Consider the following 17,604-nt stretch of genomic DNA (forward strand, 5'->3'; position numbering starts at 1 on the left):
CAGCGTGCAGCCTTATTGCCTTGAAGAAAATTGCTTTCCTGCTTGTGTTCATGTAAAGAAATTGGGGAGAAGGAAGGGGATCTGGGGAAGAGAAGGATTCAAACCTGCATTCCCAGTTACGGCGACACAGTCTGTCAACTTCCTTCTTCTGAAGGGGCCATCTTGGAATACGGCAAGGGTGGGGAGCAGAAGCCACCTTTTCGGGCTGCAAGTGGGCACCAAGCTGAGCCCATCGTGTAGCATAGAGTCACTCTGGTTCCCAGAATGTTAATGGACTACAACTCCCATCATCCCTGACCATTGGCTAAGATGGCTGGGGCTGATGGAAGTTGTAGTTCAACAACATCTGGGGACCCAAGGTCAAAGAAGATTGCTCTAGATCAGGGTTTCCCAGACTTAGGCCTCCAGCTGTTTTGGGACTACAGTTTCCATCATTCCTGACCACTGGTCCTGCTAGCTAGGAATGATGGGAATTGTAGTCCAAAATAGCTGGAGATCCAAGATTGGGGAACCTTGTTCTAGATCACACTTCAGAAGATATGCTTTCCCTTGTGCCTTGGAAGTACTTTCCCCCCCTAGCAAGGCAGCAATGTGCCCAGCAGAAACAGTCATGGGTGCATCTCTGATCTCATGCTGCAGCCTAGACTGCAGACCCTCCTCCTTGTACCATCGCATACCAAAGATCCATGCTGCCACTGCTACCTGAGGCCCGCGAGCTGTAGATTGACCACCTGTGGGTTGCATGACCCAGTTATTGGGCATCTGTTGTAGTTGTTACAAGCAGAATTTACATGCTACCTTTCATTTCAAGAAGAAATGCCAAGGCAGTTCACAAATAAATAAAAGCCGATAGCATCATAACAAGGATGAAACAAAAAATACAGCTGCCTGTAATTAAAACACATAGTAAAACAAGTACATAAAACACCAGTAATTAACATCCTTTGAAGCAGCAAGGCAAGAGATGAAGGAAACGTGTGTCTAAATAGGTGAGTCTTCAAGAGCCCACGGAATGCCAATACTGATGGGGCCTCTGGCATTTCCATAGCAATTCTAGGTTGGGTGCATGTGCAGGCTGACTCACAGTTCTCAAATTCCCTACCAGTTGTAACTATAAAAAAGGCACAGAAAAGGATTCTGGGCTTTTGGTTTAACGAGCGGGAGATCTTTTTTTGAGCGAGATGGTAGGAGTTTTTAAGCACTGAATGCTTCCTCCAAGCATTGATTATAAAAATAATCTCCCGAATTGCTAGTTTTGTCGATGAACCATCCAGATGCTAAGAGCAGGCAATTGAAACTTGGCTCCCACTGCGAGATCACTGGGTGATTCTTCCCTCTTCTGCTACCTTGATGAGCATGGGGGCCACACACTTAGTCTAACGGAAGAATGGACAACCTTTGAGCGACTTGAGGGCCTCGCTGACGCATGGTAAACCGTCTTGAGTGTCCACATAGCTTGGTTTAGGTGAAGTGGAAAATCAGTACTACTTTATCTGTATACCTAAAGGAGTGTCTCCACCACCATCATTCAGCATGGACTCTGAGGTCCTCCTCTGAGGGCCTTCTGGTGGTTCCCTCACTGGGAGAAGTGAGGTTACAGGGAACCAGGCAGAGGGCCTTCTCGGTAGTGGCACCCATCCTGTGGAACACCCTCCCATCAGATGTCAAGGAAATAAACAACTATCTGACTTTTAGAAGACATCTGAAGGCAGCCCTGTTCGGGAAACTTTTTAATGTTGGGCAGGGAAAAAAATCATTATTAACATCATCTCAATCTGAAATGGTTCTTAGAATCATAGAATAGAATCATAGAGTTGGAAGAGACCACAAAGGCCATCGAGTCCAACCCCCTGCCAAGCAGGAAACACCATCAGAGCACTCCTGACATATGGTTGTCAAGCCTCTGCTTAAAGACCTCCAAAGAAGGAGACTCCACCACACTCCTTGGCAGCAAATTCCACTGTCGAGCAGCTCTTACTGTCAGGAAGTTCTTCCTAATGTTTAGGTGGAATCTTCTTTCTTGTAGTTTGGATCCACTGCTTCGTGTCCGCTTCTCGAGCAGCAGAAAACAACCTTTCTCCCTCCTCTATGTGACATCCTTTTATATATTTGAACATGGCTATCATTTCGCCGCTTAACCTCCTCTTCTCCAGGCTAAACATGCCCAGCTCCCTTAGCCGTTCCTCATAAGGCATCGTTTCCAGGCCTTTGACCATTTTGGTTGCCCTCCTCTGGACACGTTCCAGTTTGTCAGTGTCCTTCTTGAACTGTGGTGCCCAGAACTGGACACAGTACTCCAGGTGAGGTCTGACCAGAGCAGAATACAGTGGCACTATTACTTCCCTTGATCTAGATGCTATACTCCTATTGATGCAGCCCAGAATTGCATTGGCTTTTTTAGCTGCCGCGTCACACTGTTGGCTCATGTCAAGTTTGTGGTCAACCAAGACTCCTAGATCCTTTTCACATGTACTGCTCTCAAGCCAGGTTCTTAATCCCCTCTAAATGCATTCTCTTTCTATTTGACATTGCAATAAAATTTGATTCATTTGTACCTGATGTTTTTCCCTCAGAGTCCCTCTCCTTGATCCCAAATCCCTGCAAACCCATACACTTGTCCTCACCAATGCGATTGATAGTTTAATAGGTGAGGCTGACTTCATTACCTCTCCTGCTTCTCTTCACTGCTGGCTGCTGAAGGCATCCAGTGGGAGAAACAATGCAGCAGTGAATCAAAGTAAATAGGCCACCAATCAGAAGAAGGAACAGGAAAGAATTTTAGAGTTGGAAGGGACCCAAGGGTCATCTAGTCCAACCCCCTGCAATGCAGGAACCTCAACTAAAGCTTCCATGACAGATGGCCATCCAACCTCTGCTTAAAAACCTACAATGATGGAGAGCCTGCTACCTTTGGGAGTCTGTTCCACTGTCAAACAGCTCTTACTGTCAGGAAGTTCTTCCTGATGTTTAGTAGGAATTTCCTTCCTTGTAACTTGAAGCCATGGGTTCGAGTCCTACCCTCCGGAGCAGAAGAAAACAAGCTTGCTCCATCTTCCATGTGACAGCCCTTGAGATATTTGAAGACGGCTATCATAGCTTCTCTCAGCTACAAATCCACATTTTACCAGCTTCTCTTTATTATTATACATTTTTATTGATTTTTTTAACATCTCAGTTCCAACAGTCATACAACATATCTTCTCATACAATGTTTTAGACTTCCGTCAACACCTCTGATGATTTTCCGTTTTTTATCACTTCTTCTGCATTTCTTAATTTCTATATTGCATTTAATTGTCCATAACTAATAATTATTTTCATAGTCTTTCTTGTAATATTTCAGATAATCCACCTTACAAAACTTCTTGCAGCCCTACTAGCGTAATCTGTTCATCACATTTTACCAGCTTCTCAAGAATATCATGGGGGTACTTTGGCAGTATCGTACTGCTTTAAAGACATGGCGTTCCCTCATGAGAATCCTGGGAACTGCAAGGGTGCCCTATTATACTCATGAAGCTAAAATTCCCAGGGTTCCCTGGGTAGAGGGATTAATGATTAAACTGCTCTGAGAGAGGAGCAGGGGTCTCTTAACAACTCTCAGCAGTTTTCCTTTTTGTTTTGTTTTTTTACATAATTTTATTAATCTAGATTTTCAAGATAGCCTACAAAAGAGAACCATAGAACAGATAAAAAACATCAGAAACAAAAGCAACAGTAAAAATACAAAAAGCAGTAGATATAAAATCAGTTAAAATCCTGGGCCACCTTACTGTTTTTGAGAATGTCTTAAGACGTGGCTCTGCAGGCAACCCAGTCCGGTGGCAGCTTATAAATAATAGTAATTATCATTAAGAAAACCTAGAGAGTGGCAGGGATATTTAGAGGACCTCTGGTGCCAGACTTAAGAAACAGGTTCTTTTTTAAATGAAAAGAAAGATAAGGTGTTGATTTTTGTGTGTTGTGTGGGTTTTTTTTATAGCTTTTGTGTTGTGTGGAAAATACTAATAAAATTTATTAAAAAAAGAAAAAGAAAAGAAAGATAACATTTTCAATGAATATACCATATTTTTTGCTCTATAAGACTCACTTTCCCCCTCCTAAAAAGTAAGGGGAAATGTGTGCGCATCTTATGGAGCGAATGCAGGCTGCGCAGCTATCTCAGAAGCCAGAGCAGCAAGAGGGATTGCTGCTTTCACTGCGCAGCGATCCCTCTTGCTGTTCTGCCTTCTGAGATTCAGAATATTTTTTTTCTTGTTTTCCTCCTCCAAAAACTAGGTGCGTCTTGTGGTCTGGTGTGTCTTATAGAGCGAAAAATACGGTATGTCCCCTTCACAGATACCTCTGTGATGGCATTAAAATATCCTGTTCTTCAATAAAATGGAAACCAGAATGTATCATTTTGGGGGATGCCCTTAATTAGTCTCCAATGGTACATCAGCACTGTTAATAAACTACAGTTCCCAGGATTCCTCAGAGGGAAGCCATGACTGTTTATAAAGTGGTATAGATTTATGGATTTGTAACTGGCTGACTGACTGGTTCCTCTTCATCCTGGAGAAGAGTGACTAGTGGGGTGCCACAGGGTTCTGTCTTGGGCACGGTCTTATTCAACATCTTTATCAACGACTTGGATGATGGACTCAAGGGTATCCTGATCAAATTTGCAGATGACACCAAACTGGGAGGGGTGGCTAACACCCCAGAGGACAGGATCACACTTCAAAATGACCTTGACAGATTAGAGAACTGGGCCAAAACAAACAAGATGAATTTTAACAGGGAGAAATGTAAAGTATTGCACTTGGGCAAAAAAAATGAGAGGCACAAATACAAGATGGGTGACACCTGGCTTGAGAGCAGTACATGTGAAAAGGATCTAGGAGTCTTGGTTGACCACAAACTTGACATGAGGCAACAGTGTGACGCGGCAGCTAAAAAAGCCAATGCAATTCTGGGCTGCATCAATAGGAGTATAGCATCTAGATCAAGGGAAGTAATAGTGCCACTGTATTCTGCTCTGGTCAGACCTCACCTGGAGTACTGTATCCAGTTCTGGACACCACAGTTCAAGAAGGACACTGACAAACTGGAACGTGTCCAGAGGAGGGCAACCAAAATGGTCAAAGGCCTGGAAAAGATGCCTTATGAGGAACGGCTAAGAGAGCTGGGCATGTTTAGCCTGGAGAAGAGGAGGTTAAGGGGTGATATGATAGCCATGTTCAAATATATAAAAGGATGTCACATAGAGGAGGGAGAAAGGTTGTTTTCTGCTGCTCCAGAGAAGCGGACGCGGAGCAATGGATCCAAACTACAAGAAAGAAGATTCCACCTAAACATTAGGAAGAACTTCCTGACAGTAAGAGCTGTTTGACAGTGGAATTTGCTGCCAAGGAGTGTGGTGGAGTCTCCTTTGGAGGTCTTTAAGCAGAGGCTTGACAACCATATGTCAGGAGTGCTCTGATGGTGTTTCCTGCTTGGCAGGGGGTTGGACTCGATGGCCCTTGTGGTCTCTTCCAACTCTATGATTCTATGATTCTATTCCATTTCCCCAGGGCAAAAAAACACTAGAGCAGCTGGGCCTGAGGTGGTGACAGTCCTGGCAAATGCCCAGCTCAGTTCTCTTCCCCGATTCATTTGGCAAATGAAATAAAAATGAATTATCTCTGTATGGATGGTTAAAAACACCCTTTTCGAAAGAGCTGGGGTCTTGAGAGAAGTCAGCCGTCCTACCGCGGCGATACATTTCTGGCAAACGCGAAGTGGGTCAAGGGGAGCTTAAGCGCTTAAATGACTTTGTTCCCCATGTTTTGTCATTAGTAAATAGTGCATCCCATTTGAAGAGAGCAATTATTGAAGAAGGAGGGCAGTTGATTGGTGGGAGAGGGCTGGGTAGAGCATTAGAAAAATGTGGGGATGTGGGAAGAAAGAGTGTTGCATTTTGGCTGGAAACTCCCGGGGGGGGGGGGGAGGGTTGGAGATATGGGGAGGGAAGTGATCTGGCACAAGGAAAGGGTAGAATCATAGAATTGTAGAGCTGGAAGGGACAGGTTATCTAGTCCAGCCCTCTGCAGTACACAGCAGACTCTTTTATACTGAAGGACAATGGTGACTTTTTAAATACAGCCATACCTCGGGTTGAAGTAGCTTTGGGTTGAGCGTTTTCAGGGTACGCTCCGTGGCAACCCGGAAGTAACAGAACGCGTTACTTCCGGGTTTCGCCACTCGCGCATGCGCAGACGCTCAAAATGACATCATGCATGCGCGGAAGCAGCGAATCACGGCATGCGTAGACACGGGTTGCATTTGCTTCAGGATGCAAACAGGGCTCCGGAACGAATCTCATTCGCATCTAGAGGTACCACTGTACAGTCATACCTCATGTTACGTTTGCTTCATGTTACGTTCTTTACATCCTGCGGCGACCCGGAAGTACCGGAAAGGGTTACTTCCAGGTTTCGCCGCTCAGGCATGTGCAGACGCGCAAAATGACGTCACGTGCATGCACAGAAGTGGCGAATCGCCACCCGCGTGCGTAGATATGCCGCTGTGGGTTGTGCTCTTTTCATGTTGCGAACAGGCCTCCGGAACGGATCCCGTTCGCAACCAGAGGTACCACTGTATTTAACACACCAGCCCCATACCTCATAATGTCTTAGGGTAGATGAGAGCTGAAAAGGCAGCATTCAGAAGCAGCCTACTGTGTCCAGTTCTGGGCATGCCAATTTAAGAAGGATGTTGACAAGCTGGAAGGTGTGCAGAGGAGGGTGACCAAGATGATCAGGGGTCTGGAAACCAAGCCTTATGAGGAACAGTTGAAGGAGCTGGGGATGTTTGGCCTGGGAAAGTGAAGACAGAGGAGATGTGATAGCCATCTTTAAATATCTCGAGGCCTGTCACGTGGAAGGTGGAGCAAGCTTGTTTTCTCTCGCTCTTGGTAGGTAGGCACCTGAACCAAAGGCTTCCAAGGTACAAGAAAGGAGATTCCGACTTAACATCTTGAATACTTTTCTGGCAGTGGGAGCTGTTTGACTGTGGAATGGACTCTCTTGGGAGATGGTGAATTGTTCTTCCTTGGAGGTTTTTAAGCAGAGGTTGGACGGCTCTCTGTCATGATCTAGTTGATATTCCCGCGTTGTAGGGGGTTGGACTAGATTCCCCTGGGGATTACTTTGAACCCTACAATTCTATGATTCTTTTTTTAAAAAAAATAAATTTTATTAAGAATTTCAACATAACAAATTATCAAAACATATCATCTTCATCCCCCCATTCTTTCCCTCCCCAAGAAGAACCCCCCCAAGACTTCCCTCAGCTCCTCTCTCCGATTTTTCAACACATGTTATTCTCTGCATATTGTAAACTTGTAAAGATCCTTATCTGTCTATTATGTTAACAATCAATCAATTTGTGCCAAGGAGTCCAATTCATTTTGTTGTTTTTTTAAGTAGTTTGTAAAAAGTTCCCATTCTTCTTTAAAGTCACATTTGTCTTTGTCTCACAGTTTGTATGTCAATTTCACCAATTCTGCATAATCCATCAATTTCTCTTGCCGCAGAAAGAAAGAAAAAAAACCCCACAGTTCTATGATTCTAACAAAGGTGTACCTTTTGGACCAATTAGGTAACACGCTTCAGAAACATGGTTTAAAGAGAGAATGTTTTCAAAGCTGGGCTTTTGCTGACAAAGGCTCACTCTGCATGGTTTGCAGGGGATGTGGTCCTATCTTTTGAAACCTGTTCAAAAAAACCCCCGATGAGGCTTGTTTAAAAATCGGCCAGCATGTGCTCACCTGTCACGGGGGTGGCAAGAGAAAGCCATTCCTTTCAAAGCTTTGCTTGTTACTCATCGGAGTCACTGGAGGGCAGCACAGATCCACCCAATAACACTTGCTGAGAAAAAAGGCCTTCGCTGCGGTTCTTTTCGAAAAGAGCATGCGAAAGTGACGAATGCAGCCTTCAACGTGAATTGAGGAGTGATGCCTGGCAATGGAACCACCTTCTCATTTATTTATATTTATTTTATTAAGGTTATCTATAGACCTCTGTGTGGGACGCGGGTGGCGCTGTGGGTAAAACCTCAGCGCCTAGGACTTGCCGATCGCATGGTCGGCGGTTCGAATCCCAGCGGCGGGGTGCGCTCCCATCGTTCGGTCCCAGCGCCTGCCAACCTAGCAGTTTGAAAGCACCCCCGGGTGCAAGTAGATAAATAGGGACCGCTTACCAGCGGGAAGGTAAACGGCATTCCGTGTGCTGCGCTGGCTCGCCAGATGCAGCTTGTCACACTGGCCACGTGACCCGGAAGTGTCTGCGGACAGCGCTGGCTCCCGGCCTATAGAGTGAGATGAGCGCACAACCCTAGAGTCTGGCAAGACTGGCCCGTACAGGCAGGGGTACCTTTACCTTTTAATAGACCGCTGTTCTGGCGAGACGGTGGTCCAAAATGTGGTTGATTGCTTCAAAGTTTTAGCAAATTGAATCCAGCGCATCACAGCCTTCAAATATTTCAAGACCCAATCTAGTTTTTGTAGCCTCGACTGGCACGGCAACCTCGAGCCCGCTCAAACTTGCGGCCCATGGATCTGATGTATGGCTTAGTGTGGCTGTGTGAGGTTCCAGGGGCCTTGCCGAAATGCCTGTAAACTTCGCGAGCCTTCCTGGGTCCAGGAAGTTCCTTGGCCCTTGGAGGCAGCCATGGCCAACTGGTCAAAAGTCATGATCTGGCCATCAGCTTTCAGGATGTGGGTATGGGCTCCTCGGGTCATGCTCAGGGCACAAACCTTAAGTTTGGGGATTTCCTGGATGTGAACATCATCAGTCGCTGTACCCACCACAACACCAGTTATGTTCTGCTGCCCTGGGAGCTTCATCTTACGGATCATGCGGGAAACTGTCAGCGGAGGCCTGTTGGTGCGGCTCATAAAGAGCCGTTTCAGAATCACCTTGTTGAATTTTGCATTGGTCTGTTGAGCAAGAAATCTGTAGAGCTTGACCAGGAGGCGAATAAGAGCCAGATATCCTGACTCTTAGGCTCTTTGCGTCAAGCTTTCCGGTCCTTGTTGTGGCATATGTCGACTCCCATGGCAGCACCAGCGGTGCCTGGAAAAAACATGTTTCAAAGTTTTGTCACTGGGTGTGTGGCAGACTCACTGAATGGGGTAGCTGAGTGTCACGGACTGGTAGGATCAGAGGGAGGAACCAGCTGGCGAACCCCCAGGGAAGAAGGCTCAGAGCCCGGGGTGGAGGTGGGACAACAAGGAGTCGTCAAAGGGAGAAGACTCAGAGGAGGTGTCAGAAGCTGAAGAGGCAACAGGGCTTAGTGAGCTGGGAGAGTCTGTGGCAGAAAGAAGTCCAGAATTGGAGGCAGAAGCTGAATCAGGAGAGGAGGAATGCCCAGAGGCAGAGATGAGTCTGGCTGGTGAAGAAGTCCGGAGGTCTTCTCCTCCTGACAAGCTCTCCTCCCCCTGGTCAAAGGCCTGGAAACGATGCCTTATGAGGAACGGCTAAGGGAGCTGGGCATGTTTAGCCTGGAGAAGAGGAGGTTAAGGGGGTGATATGATAGCCATGTTCAAATATATAAAAGGATGTCACATACAGGAGGGAGAAAGGTTGTTTTCTGCTGCTCCAGACAAGCGGACACGGAGCAATGGATCCAAACTACAAGAAAGAAGATTCCACCTAAACATTAGGAAGAACTTCCTGACAGTGGGAGCTGTTCGACAGTGGAATTTGCTGCCAAGGAGTGTGGTGGAGTCTCCTTCTTTGGAGGTCTTCAAGCAGAGGCTTGACAACCATATGTCAGGAGTGCTCTGATGGTGTTTCCTGCTTGGCAGGGGGTTGGACTCGATGGCCCTTGTGGTCTATTCCAACTCTGTGATTCTATGTTTCTATGGTCTCCCAGAACCACCAGCAGAGGCCTAAAATGGGCAGAGGAGAGATTGCCTGTACACAAGCGCAGTCTCAGATTGCTTGGGGGGAAATCCTGGAGACAAGGCGCCTTGCACAGCCGTGGGAAGGCAGGGACCTTCTGTCTTGGCCACTGATTCTAGCAGGGATGAGTTGCTGTGCTCAGGAGGCCTGACACTCAACCAAGTCTGTGCAGATTGTGATTTTGCTAATAAAGAGTTAACTCCAACTTGTGTGGTGTGATTTACTGCTGGCTCGCTCCTGACACTGAGTTTGCACATCAGTCTTCTCACTTTTGGAAAACTGGAAGACCCAGGAGGACAGCAGCTGATGTCTACCTACCCAGAAGTGCAACTGATCAGCTCTTTGAGGAGGCAAAGGCAGCCTTTGTGCTGGGAACCTTTTTATGTAGGAACAGGTTTCGCTGATAAGACAAAATAAACGACTCTGGGTTTTTTAAAAAAACCAAACAAGCACCGATAAGGCTGGGAATACCTGCTGAAAACATCAGGCCTCTCTCACCTGGTTCTGCTCACTCTGCCCGTTGAGAACTGCAAAGGCTGTCTCTAGAAAACTGGTGCGGGTTAGGAGCAGAAGAAGAGCTTTCTGGGTCAGGTCCAATGCCATCTTGTTGAGCATCCTGTTCTCACTGTGGCCACCCAGATGCTTGCGCAAGCTGGACCCGAGCACAAGAGCTGTGAGAGGCTGGTGTAGAGTCATACCCAGTGAGCACCATGGGCGAGCGGAGATTTTAACCCTGGTCTCCCAGGTCCTATTCCAACACTGCAGCCACTGTGCCACACTGGCTGTAAACACTGGAATAGCGACTCACATTGGAAAAGCAACTTTTAAAAGGCTGGTGTGCGGAAAAGCCAGAGAAGCACAGTATTCAGAGAAAACAAAGCACGCATCCCTTGGGCCTGCTAGTCTTCCCCAAAGTGTTGTTACAAGACATAAGAAATTGCCAAGGGGCCTTTTGTTTTTGTGTGTGGAACACACAGGAGGTTTCCTGCAGAGAGAGAGAGAGAGAGAGAGAGAGAGAGAGAGAGAGAGAGAGAGAGAGAGGAGAGGCTGACATTACCTTCTAGGTGGTTCTGATCTTAGGGTGATTTCAGAAGAGGACTTACCCTTTCAAGGAGGTTGCTGAGATAGATCACAAATGGGTCATGGGCAGTGTTTGTTTTTAAATTTGCTAAATTTCCCTTAGAAATGGTCAATCTGGATTTAATGGTGGAGGGGCGGGGAACAGGCGGGTATTAGGGATGGGGCGTAATTTGATTCCGTTTGCATTTAAAGGCAAAACCACCTAATTTGCACTTTCTGAAACAATATGAGAACTGAGATGTAGCCATCCTTTGAAATTTACACTTCTCTTAATTTTGGGAATGCAGCATCACAAACAACTAACCAACTGTCTGACAAAAAATTACATATGATCGGGACAAGTATACAGTGGTACCTCGGGTTAATAACTTAATTCGTTCTGGAGGTCTGTTCTTAACCTGAGGTACCACCTTACCTAATGGGGCCTCCCACTGCCGTCGCACGGCCGCCACGCGATTTCTGTTCTCATCCTGAAGCAAAGTTCTTAACCCGAGTTACTATTTCTGGGTTAGCGGAGTCTGTAACCTGAAGTGTCTGTAACCCGAGGTACCACTGTACATAAAAATGAATACATTAGTGAAAACAGCACTTGTAATGCATTTGATTATAATCACATGCCTAAAAAATTTGTGCTATTAGGAGAAAGTCACGCCAAAATATTGGTGAGTTTTTATTAGGTTTTTAATTTTTTTATTGTTATTAACAAAAACCCTGCAAATTGCACAAATGTTGCATTATTTATAAACTGTTTAAATGGTTTCAGAATATTGTACTTCTGTTTTTTGTTTTAAAATTGTCCATCTGGTGCTCTGGGCTCCTTTGAGGAGGAAGGGTGGAGTATATATATTCAGTAAATAAATAAATATTGCAAAATATACACGTTTTAATGCATACTTTCCCCCAGCAAGGCCAAACACAGCAGCTTTTCTTTAAAATATGCAGCACCACAAAAAAAGATACGCTGCACTTTCCGGGGACAGATTTCCCGTATCTGTGCCTCGCATGCACCACATTTATTTGTTTTTAAAATCTCTGTTTGAGCACCTGCAGCGAACAGCTCTCGCTGCCAACCACATTTGGCACCCGTCGGATATTCTGGAAGGTGGCCAGGTACCTGGCAGACTCCCCCTCCAGCTTGTTCATGATGTACCCAGCTAGCATCACGCTTGAGCTGCTGTCACCCGCAGCCAAGAGCTGCTTTCTATCAATGCTCAGCTGACAGACCCTGAACAGTGGGAGCGGTGCATTAGCAAAAGATCAAACGCAGCTCAGGAAAGGGGAACCCAAATGCCCAAGCAACGAGGGAGAAGCAGCTGCCGTTTGTCTCCCCCTTGCCACCTGGGGATGCTGTCTGCAGTTCTCAACCCAGTTCAAAAGAAGCATCTTGGACTTGGAAAAGCTTCAGGGGAAAAAAAGGCAAACGACATGATCAATGGGATGGAGCAACTCACTTCTTAGGCAAGTTTGCAGGGGCTTTTGTGTTTAGGTGAGTGAGAGGAGACACGATAAAGGGGTATAAAATTACCAAAAAGTGTGCATGTGTGCAGAGAGGAATTCTGTCTGCCTTGCAACAGTAGAAATTGAGAACGTCCAAGAAGCTGAATGATGGAAGATCTGGGAGATGCAAAAGAATTGTATGCACACTGAGCATCATTAAACTATGGACTTTACTATTGCAAGGGGGAAGTGATGGCCACCAATTTGGGTGGCTTTGAAAGAGGATGAGATACATAAATGGCTCCAAGCTGCAATGTGACAAAGCTTGACAGTATCTTAAAAAGCAGAGACATCACCTTGCCAACAAAGGTCCGCATAGTTAAAGCTATGGTTTCCCCAGTAGTGATGTATGGAAGTGAGAGCTGGACCATAAAGAAGGCTGATCGCGGAAGAATTGATGCTTTTGAATTATGGTGCTGGAGGAGACTCTTGAGAGTCCCATGGACTGCAAGAAGATCAAACCGATCCATTCTGAAGGAAATCAGCCCTGAGTGCTCACTGGAAGGACAGATCCTGAAGCTGAGGCTCCAATACTTTGGCCACCTCCTGAGAAGAGAAGACTCCCTGGAAAAGACCCTGATGTTAGGAAAGATGGAGGGCACAAGGAGAAGGGGACGACAGAGGGCGAGATGGTTGGATAGTGTTCTCAAAGCTACCAGCATGAGTTTGACCAAACTGCGGGAGGCAGTGGAAGACAGGCGTGCCTGGCATGCTCTGGTCCATGGGGTCATGAAGAGTCGGACACGACTAAACGACAAACAAAGCTGGAATGTCTTTGTTCTCCCATTTACTGTGGTGAAGATGCTGTTGCACTCGGGTTCTGCCAGGGTCATCTGATTGGCCTCTGCAAGAACAGGATGCTGGGGGTGTTTGTGAGAATATCGGTTGTTGCAGCACTTGTTTCAGAAGACACTTCACAGAAGTAATAGATGTGCAGACCTACATAAATTCACGGGTGTGTTTTGTGCATGGAGCTTTATGTTCCATCTGTATCGCCTTCATAGTTTCTCTCTCTCTCTCTCTCTCTCTCTCTCTCTCTCTCTCTCTCACACACACACACACACACACAAATGTGCAATGGACTGGTTGGATGCAAAGTAGTGGGGGGAGGAAACAGCTGGGGAACCCCAAAGAGAAGAAAGCTCAGAGCCCAGGGGTTGGTGGTGAGACGACAATGAGTGGTCAGAGGCAGAGGACTGGGAAGAGGAGGTGTTGAAAACTGAAGAGGTAACAGGGCTTAGTGAGCGGGGAGAGTCTGTGGCAGACAGAAGTCCAGAATCAGAGGCAGAAGCAGAAGGAGAGGAAGGCCCAGAGGCAGTGATGAGTCCGGCTGGTGCAGAGTCATGGGTGTCTCCCTCTCCTGCTGTGAACATCTCCCCCACCCAATGTCTCACAGAACCAGAAGAGGCATGAAAAGAGCGGAGGAGAGGTTGGCTGCACACAGGCACAGTCTCTGATTGTTTGCGAAAAACCCTGGAGAGGAGGGGACGTAGACGGCCGTGGGGAGGTGGGGATTTTCAGCCTCGGCAATTGACCCACGGGGCAAGACCTACCGGGGATGAAGTGCTCTGCTCATTAGGCCTGACAGTCATCCAAGTCTCTGCAGATCGTATTCTTGCAAATGAAAAGTTAAGTCCCAACTTTCATGGTGTGATTTACTGCCTGCTCACTCCTGGCAATGGGCAAACATTTATGGTAATGTTGCCTACTGCATCCCTTCCCACCAAACGTATACTCCGCTCCTGCAATAAGCTCTTTTTCAAAACTTCCAGGCAGCTAAGAATGTTCATAAACATTCCACGGCTCCTTGGCGAACTCATTTCAATATACTGAAACCAGAGTTCTTACAGAAAAGAGCTATGGGGGTTTGTGAAAACTGCAATCTGCATGTGTTCTCCTCAGGTTTCCTCTATCCCATTTGTTGTTGCTGAATTTGTTTTTTCCAAAGTAAAACAGCAAACACTTTCCCCCCTCAGTGTCTTAGGATGCCCTGTGCTCTGCCCCCTTAGTGGCTCTGCAACCATAGTTCAGATTATCCCTTAAGAGATTACCCAAAGCTGGCTTTGACTTTCCAAATGGATATATAGATAAGCAGCCACAGATTCCACCACTCGGCTGTTATTTCCAAAATCTGCCTTTATTTACAGTTCAAGTCAAATCACATGCAAACGTTCCCCTCCCCCCACCCTCCCCGCATTTAAGAATAGCGATTAGCAAAAAAGATGCATTAGAATTTTAAAATAGCAATTAAATATACAAAAATATAGTTTACAAAATAAAAACCCAGCATGTTTTCTTTGTGTCTTTTCTCTTTAAAAAAAAAAAAAATTCTGCTGCAGAATTTTATTTATTTATTTTAGTGTACAAATGTCTCCTCCAGGAGGACTTCTAAGGTTCATAAACTCTCTCTCGAGTCACACGCTATTTACAAAAAGAAGACCGCGTCAGGTGGGGCAGGAAGAGATCAGGCTGAACCCGGATGGACGAAAACAGTAAAAGGCTACTGAAAGTCATGCCATACTAAGAACCGGCTATTGGAAATTTGCCCCTATTATGGAAGGACCGGGAAGAACAGTCTGTGCCATTTTATGTTATTTTTAGCAAAAAGGGAACCTCACGCTGTACAACGTAATACTGCAAAATCCCTTCCCTGTGTCTTTTGAACAACTGCGGACACAGAAACAAAACACACTGCCCAAAAGGGGGTTTGGGGATAGCATCCTGCCTCCTTAGCAGACCCCGAAATAATCTGCGCAGGTAATCTTGGAAATGGACCTCTCCACCGTCAGAACTTTCTCGGGCCAGAAATTTGCTTAAAAAAATATATATATGTATATTTCACAAATCAATAATGGAACATGAATTGGACTCCAACCTGCACTGACAGGTTATCTAGTGGAACCCAAAACAATTACTTTTAACAAATCCAATGAATTTTCTATGTTTGGGTACATCGAACTATATTCACTCGGTGCCTTAGCGGTTGACAAAGTTTAGATTTGGGCTGATGGAATTGAAACACCGGTTGGAAAACGGAGACTCATCAATGGCTACTGGCCATGATGGGAGACCCTGTGGGTCGAGAGGCAGGAGGCCCTCTAAGGCTCCCCAGTTGCTCGTGAATGGCAATGGGAGAGAGGCTTATCACCCTTACGGATCCCCAGAGGCTTCTGGGGGGGGGGGGCTGCTGTGGGACACTGGAAGCTGAACTAGAAGGGTCTTTGGTCTGATCTAGCAGGCCTCTTTTTCAGATGATTCCCCACCCCGCCAAAAGTCTGCGCTCAACTCTATGCAAAGCTGCTAAGAAGCTTGCAGAGTCCAGGGTTCATAATAGTTGTCATTTCTATTTTGAATTCCAATCGGGTCTAGCTTCTGCGCAGGCCCTTCTGCACTCAAACCCGGTTAAAAATGGGATTTGCCACATTGTGGGATTTAAAAAAGGGACGCCCTCCCCGTTGCCAAATCCAAAAGGCTGCTAAGCTGCCTCCTCTGTGGGATGCTGGCTTTTCCTTGGCTTCAGAGTTGTCCATTAACGTGGCAGGAATCTGCGTGGTTTGCTCCCCCCCCCCGCCTCCCTCCCGGGGCACTTAAGGAATCATTTTCTGAGGCAGGAATCAAGCCAGTGTGGATCTCAAGCGCCTAGCAGGACCCTGGTGGACATTAGCCTGACTGGTAACCAAATAATCTTCTGTGCGTCACCGCTAGGCCTCTAGGCACCCACTCTTCCTTTGGAGAGCTGGGCTCTGCTCTCGCTCTCCGTCCCACAGCGTACGAGAGAGTCACACGGACTGCTGCTGCGGATCGTTCTGCAAACAGGCCGGGCCCTTGCCTTGTTCTGTTCTGGAAGCCACAGGCAATTCGGTATGAGGTAACCACTGAGCGGCAGAATCTCAGGGCACGGTTCCCATTCCACCCGCAGAAAAAGGGCCACGCGGGGTCTCTTCGATCCTGAGGCGCAAAGGGTGCGCCTCACATCCCTCTCTCCGGCACATGTGCATCTCAGTCCAAAAGCAGGCGCCGGACCTGCGCGTGTCCTTCGTAAAGTGCTCTTACGGAAAGAAAAAGGGGGTCAGAAGGAAGAAAGGAAAAGGCCGAGCCCGTTATGGCCTCTTCTCGTCGCTCCGGCGGTGGTCTCGGCGCTGAGGGTGTTTCTGCGGCCCAAGCACCTTCCCCCTCCTTCAAGTGTGTCCTGGCAGCTCCTCGCGAGGTGGAAGAAGCCCCGGCGAAGACCCCGAGGCCGTAAGCAGCAGGTTCAGAGAGCGGGACGTCTCTGGGCGGCAGGCTGCGCCCCAGAGAGGCTCGCGGTGAGCTATACGATGTTGGCCGCCCCTGGGAGGGGCTCTTGGGGGAGTCCGTGGGCATCCGGCTTGCTGTGGAGTTGTGCCAGCTGCAGGACGGCCATGTTGCAGAGCGGGCAGACTTTGCGCACCTCCAACCATTTGATGAGGCACCTGTGGCGGGGAAAGAAAGCAGCCCCTTCAGTATAGGCAGACTTCAAGCTAGGAATATAGCAGAATAGAACAGAATAGAATTTATTATTTATACTCCACCCATCTGGCTGGGTTTCCCCAGCCACACTGGGCGGCTTCCAACAGAGTATTAAAATACAGTGGCCTGTTAAACATTAAAAGCTTCCCTAAACAGGGCTGCCTTCAGATGTCTTCTAAAAGTCTGGTAGTTGTTTTTCTCTTTGACATCTGGTGGGAGGGCGTTCCACAGGGCGGGTGCCACCACCGAGAAGGCCCTCTGCCTGGTTCCCTGTGACTTGGCTTCTCTCAGTGAAGGAACCGTCAGAAGGCCCTCGGAGCTGGACCTCAGAGTCCGGGCTGAATGATGGGGGTGGAGACGCTCCTTCAGATATACTGGACTGAGGCCATTTAGTGCTTTCAACATACTGTTTGGAAACGTACTGGGAGCCAATGTAGTAACCCAAATAAAGCAGTGGTTTTCTACCAGTATGCCACAGCAACCTGGGGTGCCATGAATGATGGTCAGGGGTGCTGCGGGCAACACTGGTCTCCGTCCCTCTTTCCTTCCCTCCCTCCTCTGATGCCCTCTCGCATTTCTGCCTCCCAAAGGCTTCTGGGGCTGTTTGTTG

The 17,604-nt window shown here is 47.1% G+C and overlaps 1 protein-coding gene and 1 pseudogene across 8 annotated transcripts in view; both read right to left on the reverse strand.

Annotated features, from left to right (window-relative positions):
- Positions 1–8,472: 8,472 nt before the first annotated feature.
- LOC310657709 (large ribosomal subunit protein eL18-like) lies at positions 8,473–9,096 on the reverse strand (annotated as a pseudogene). Its single transcript has one exon. The product of its transcript is annotated as a large ribosomal subunit protein eL18-like (transcript).
- A 5,528-nt stretch (positions 9,097–14,624) lies between these two features.
- RNF24 (ring finger protein 24) overlaps positions 14,625–17,604 on the reverse strand; it is a 77,488-nt gene continuing 74,508 nt past the window's right edge. For all 7 annotated transcript variants that reach the window (XM_083398824.1, XM_083398820.1, XM_083398819.1 and 4 more), the window contains one exon: positions 14,625–16,957. In XM_083398824.1, coding sequence (XP_083254950.1) covers positions 16,816–16,957 — 142 coding nt within the window. In that variant the 3' untranslated portion in view covers positions 14,625–16,815. The remainder of the gene's footprint in view (positions 16,958–17,604) is intronic.

Source organism: Podarcis tiliguerta, assembly GCF_965153285.1.
Source record: "Podarcis tiliguerta genome assembly, chromosome: 9".
NCBI classification, from domain to species: domain Eukaryota; kingdom Metazoa; phylum Chordata; class Lepidosauria; order Squamata; family Lacertidae; genus Podarcis; species Podarcis tiliguerta.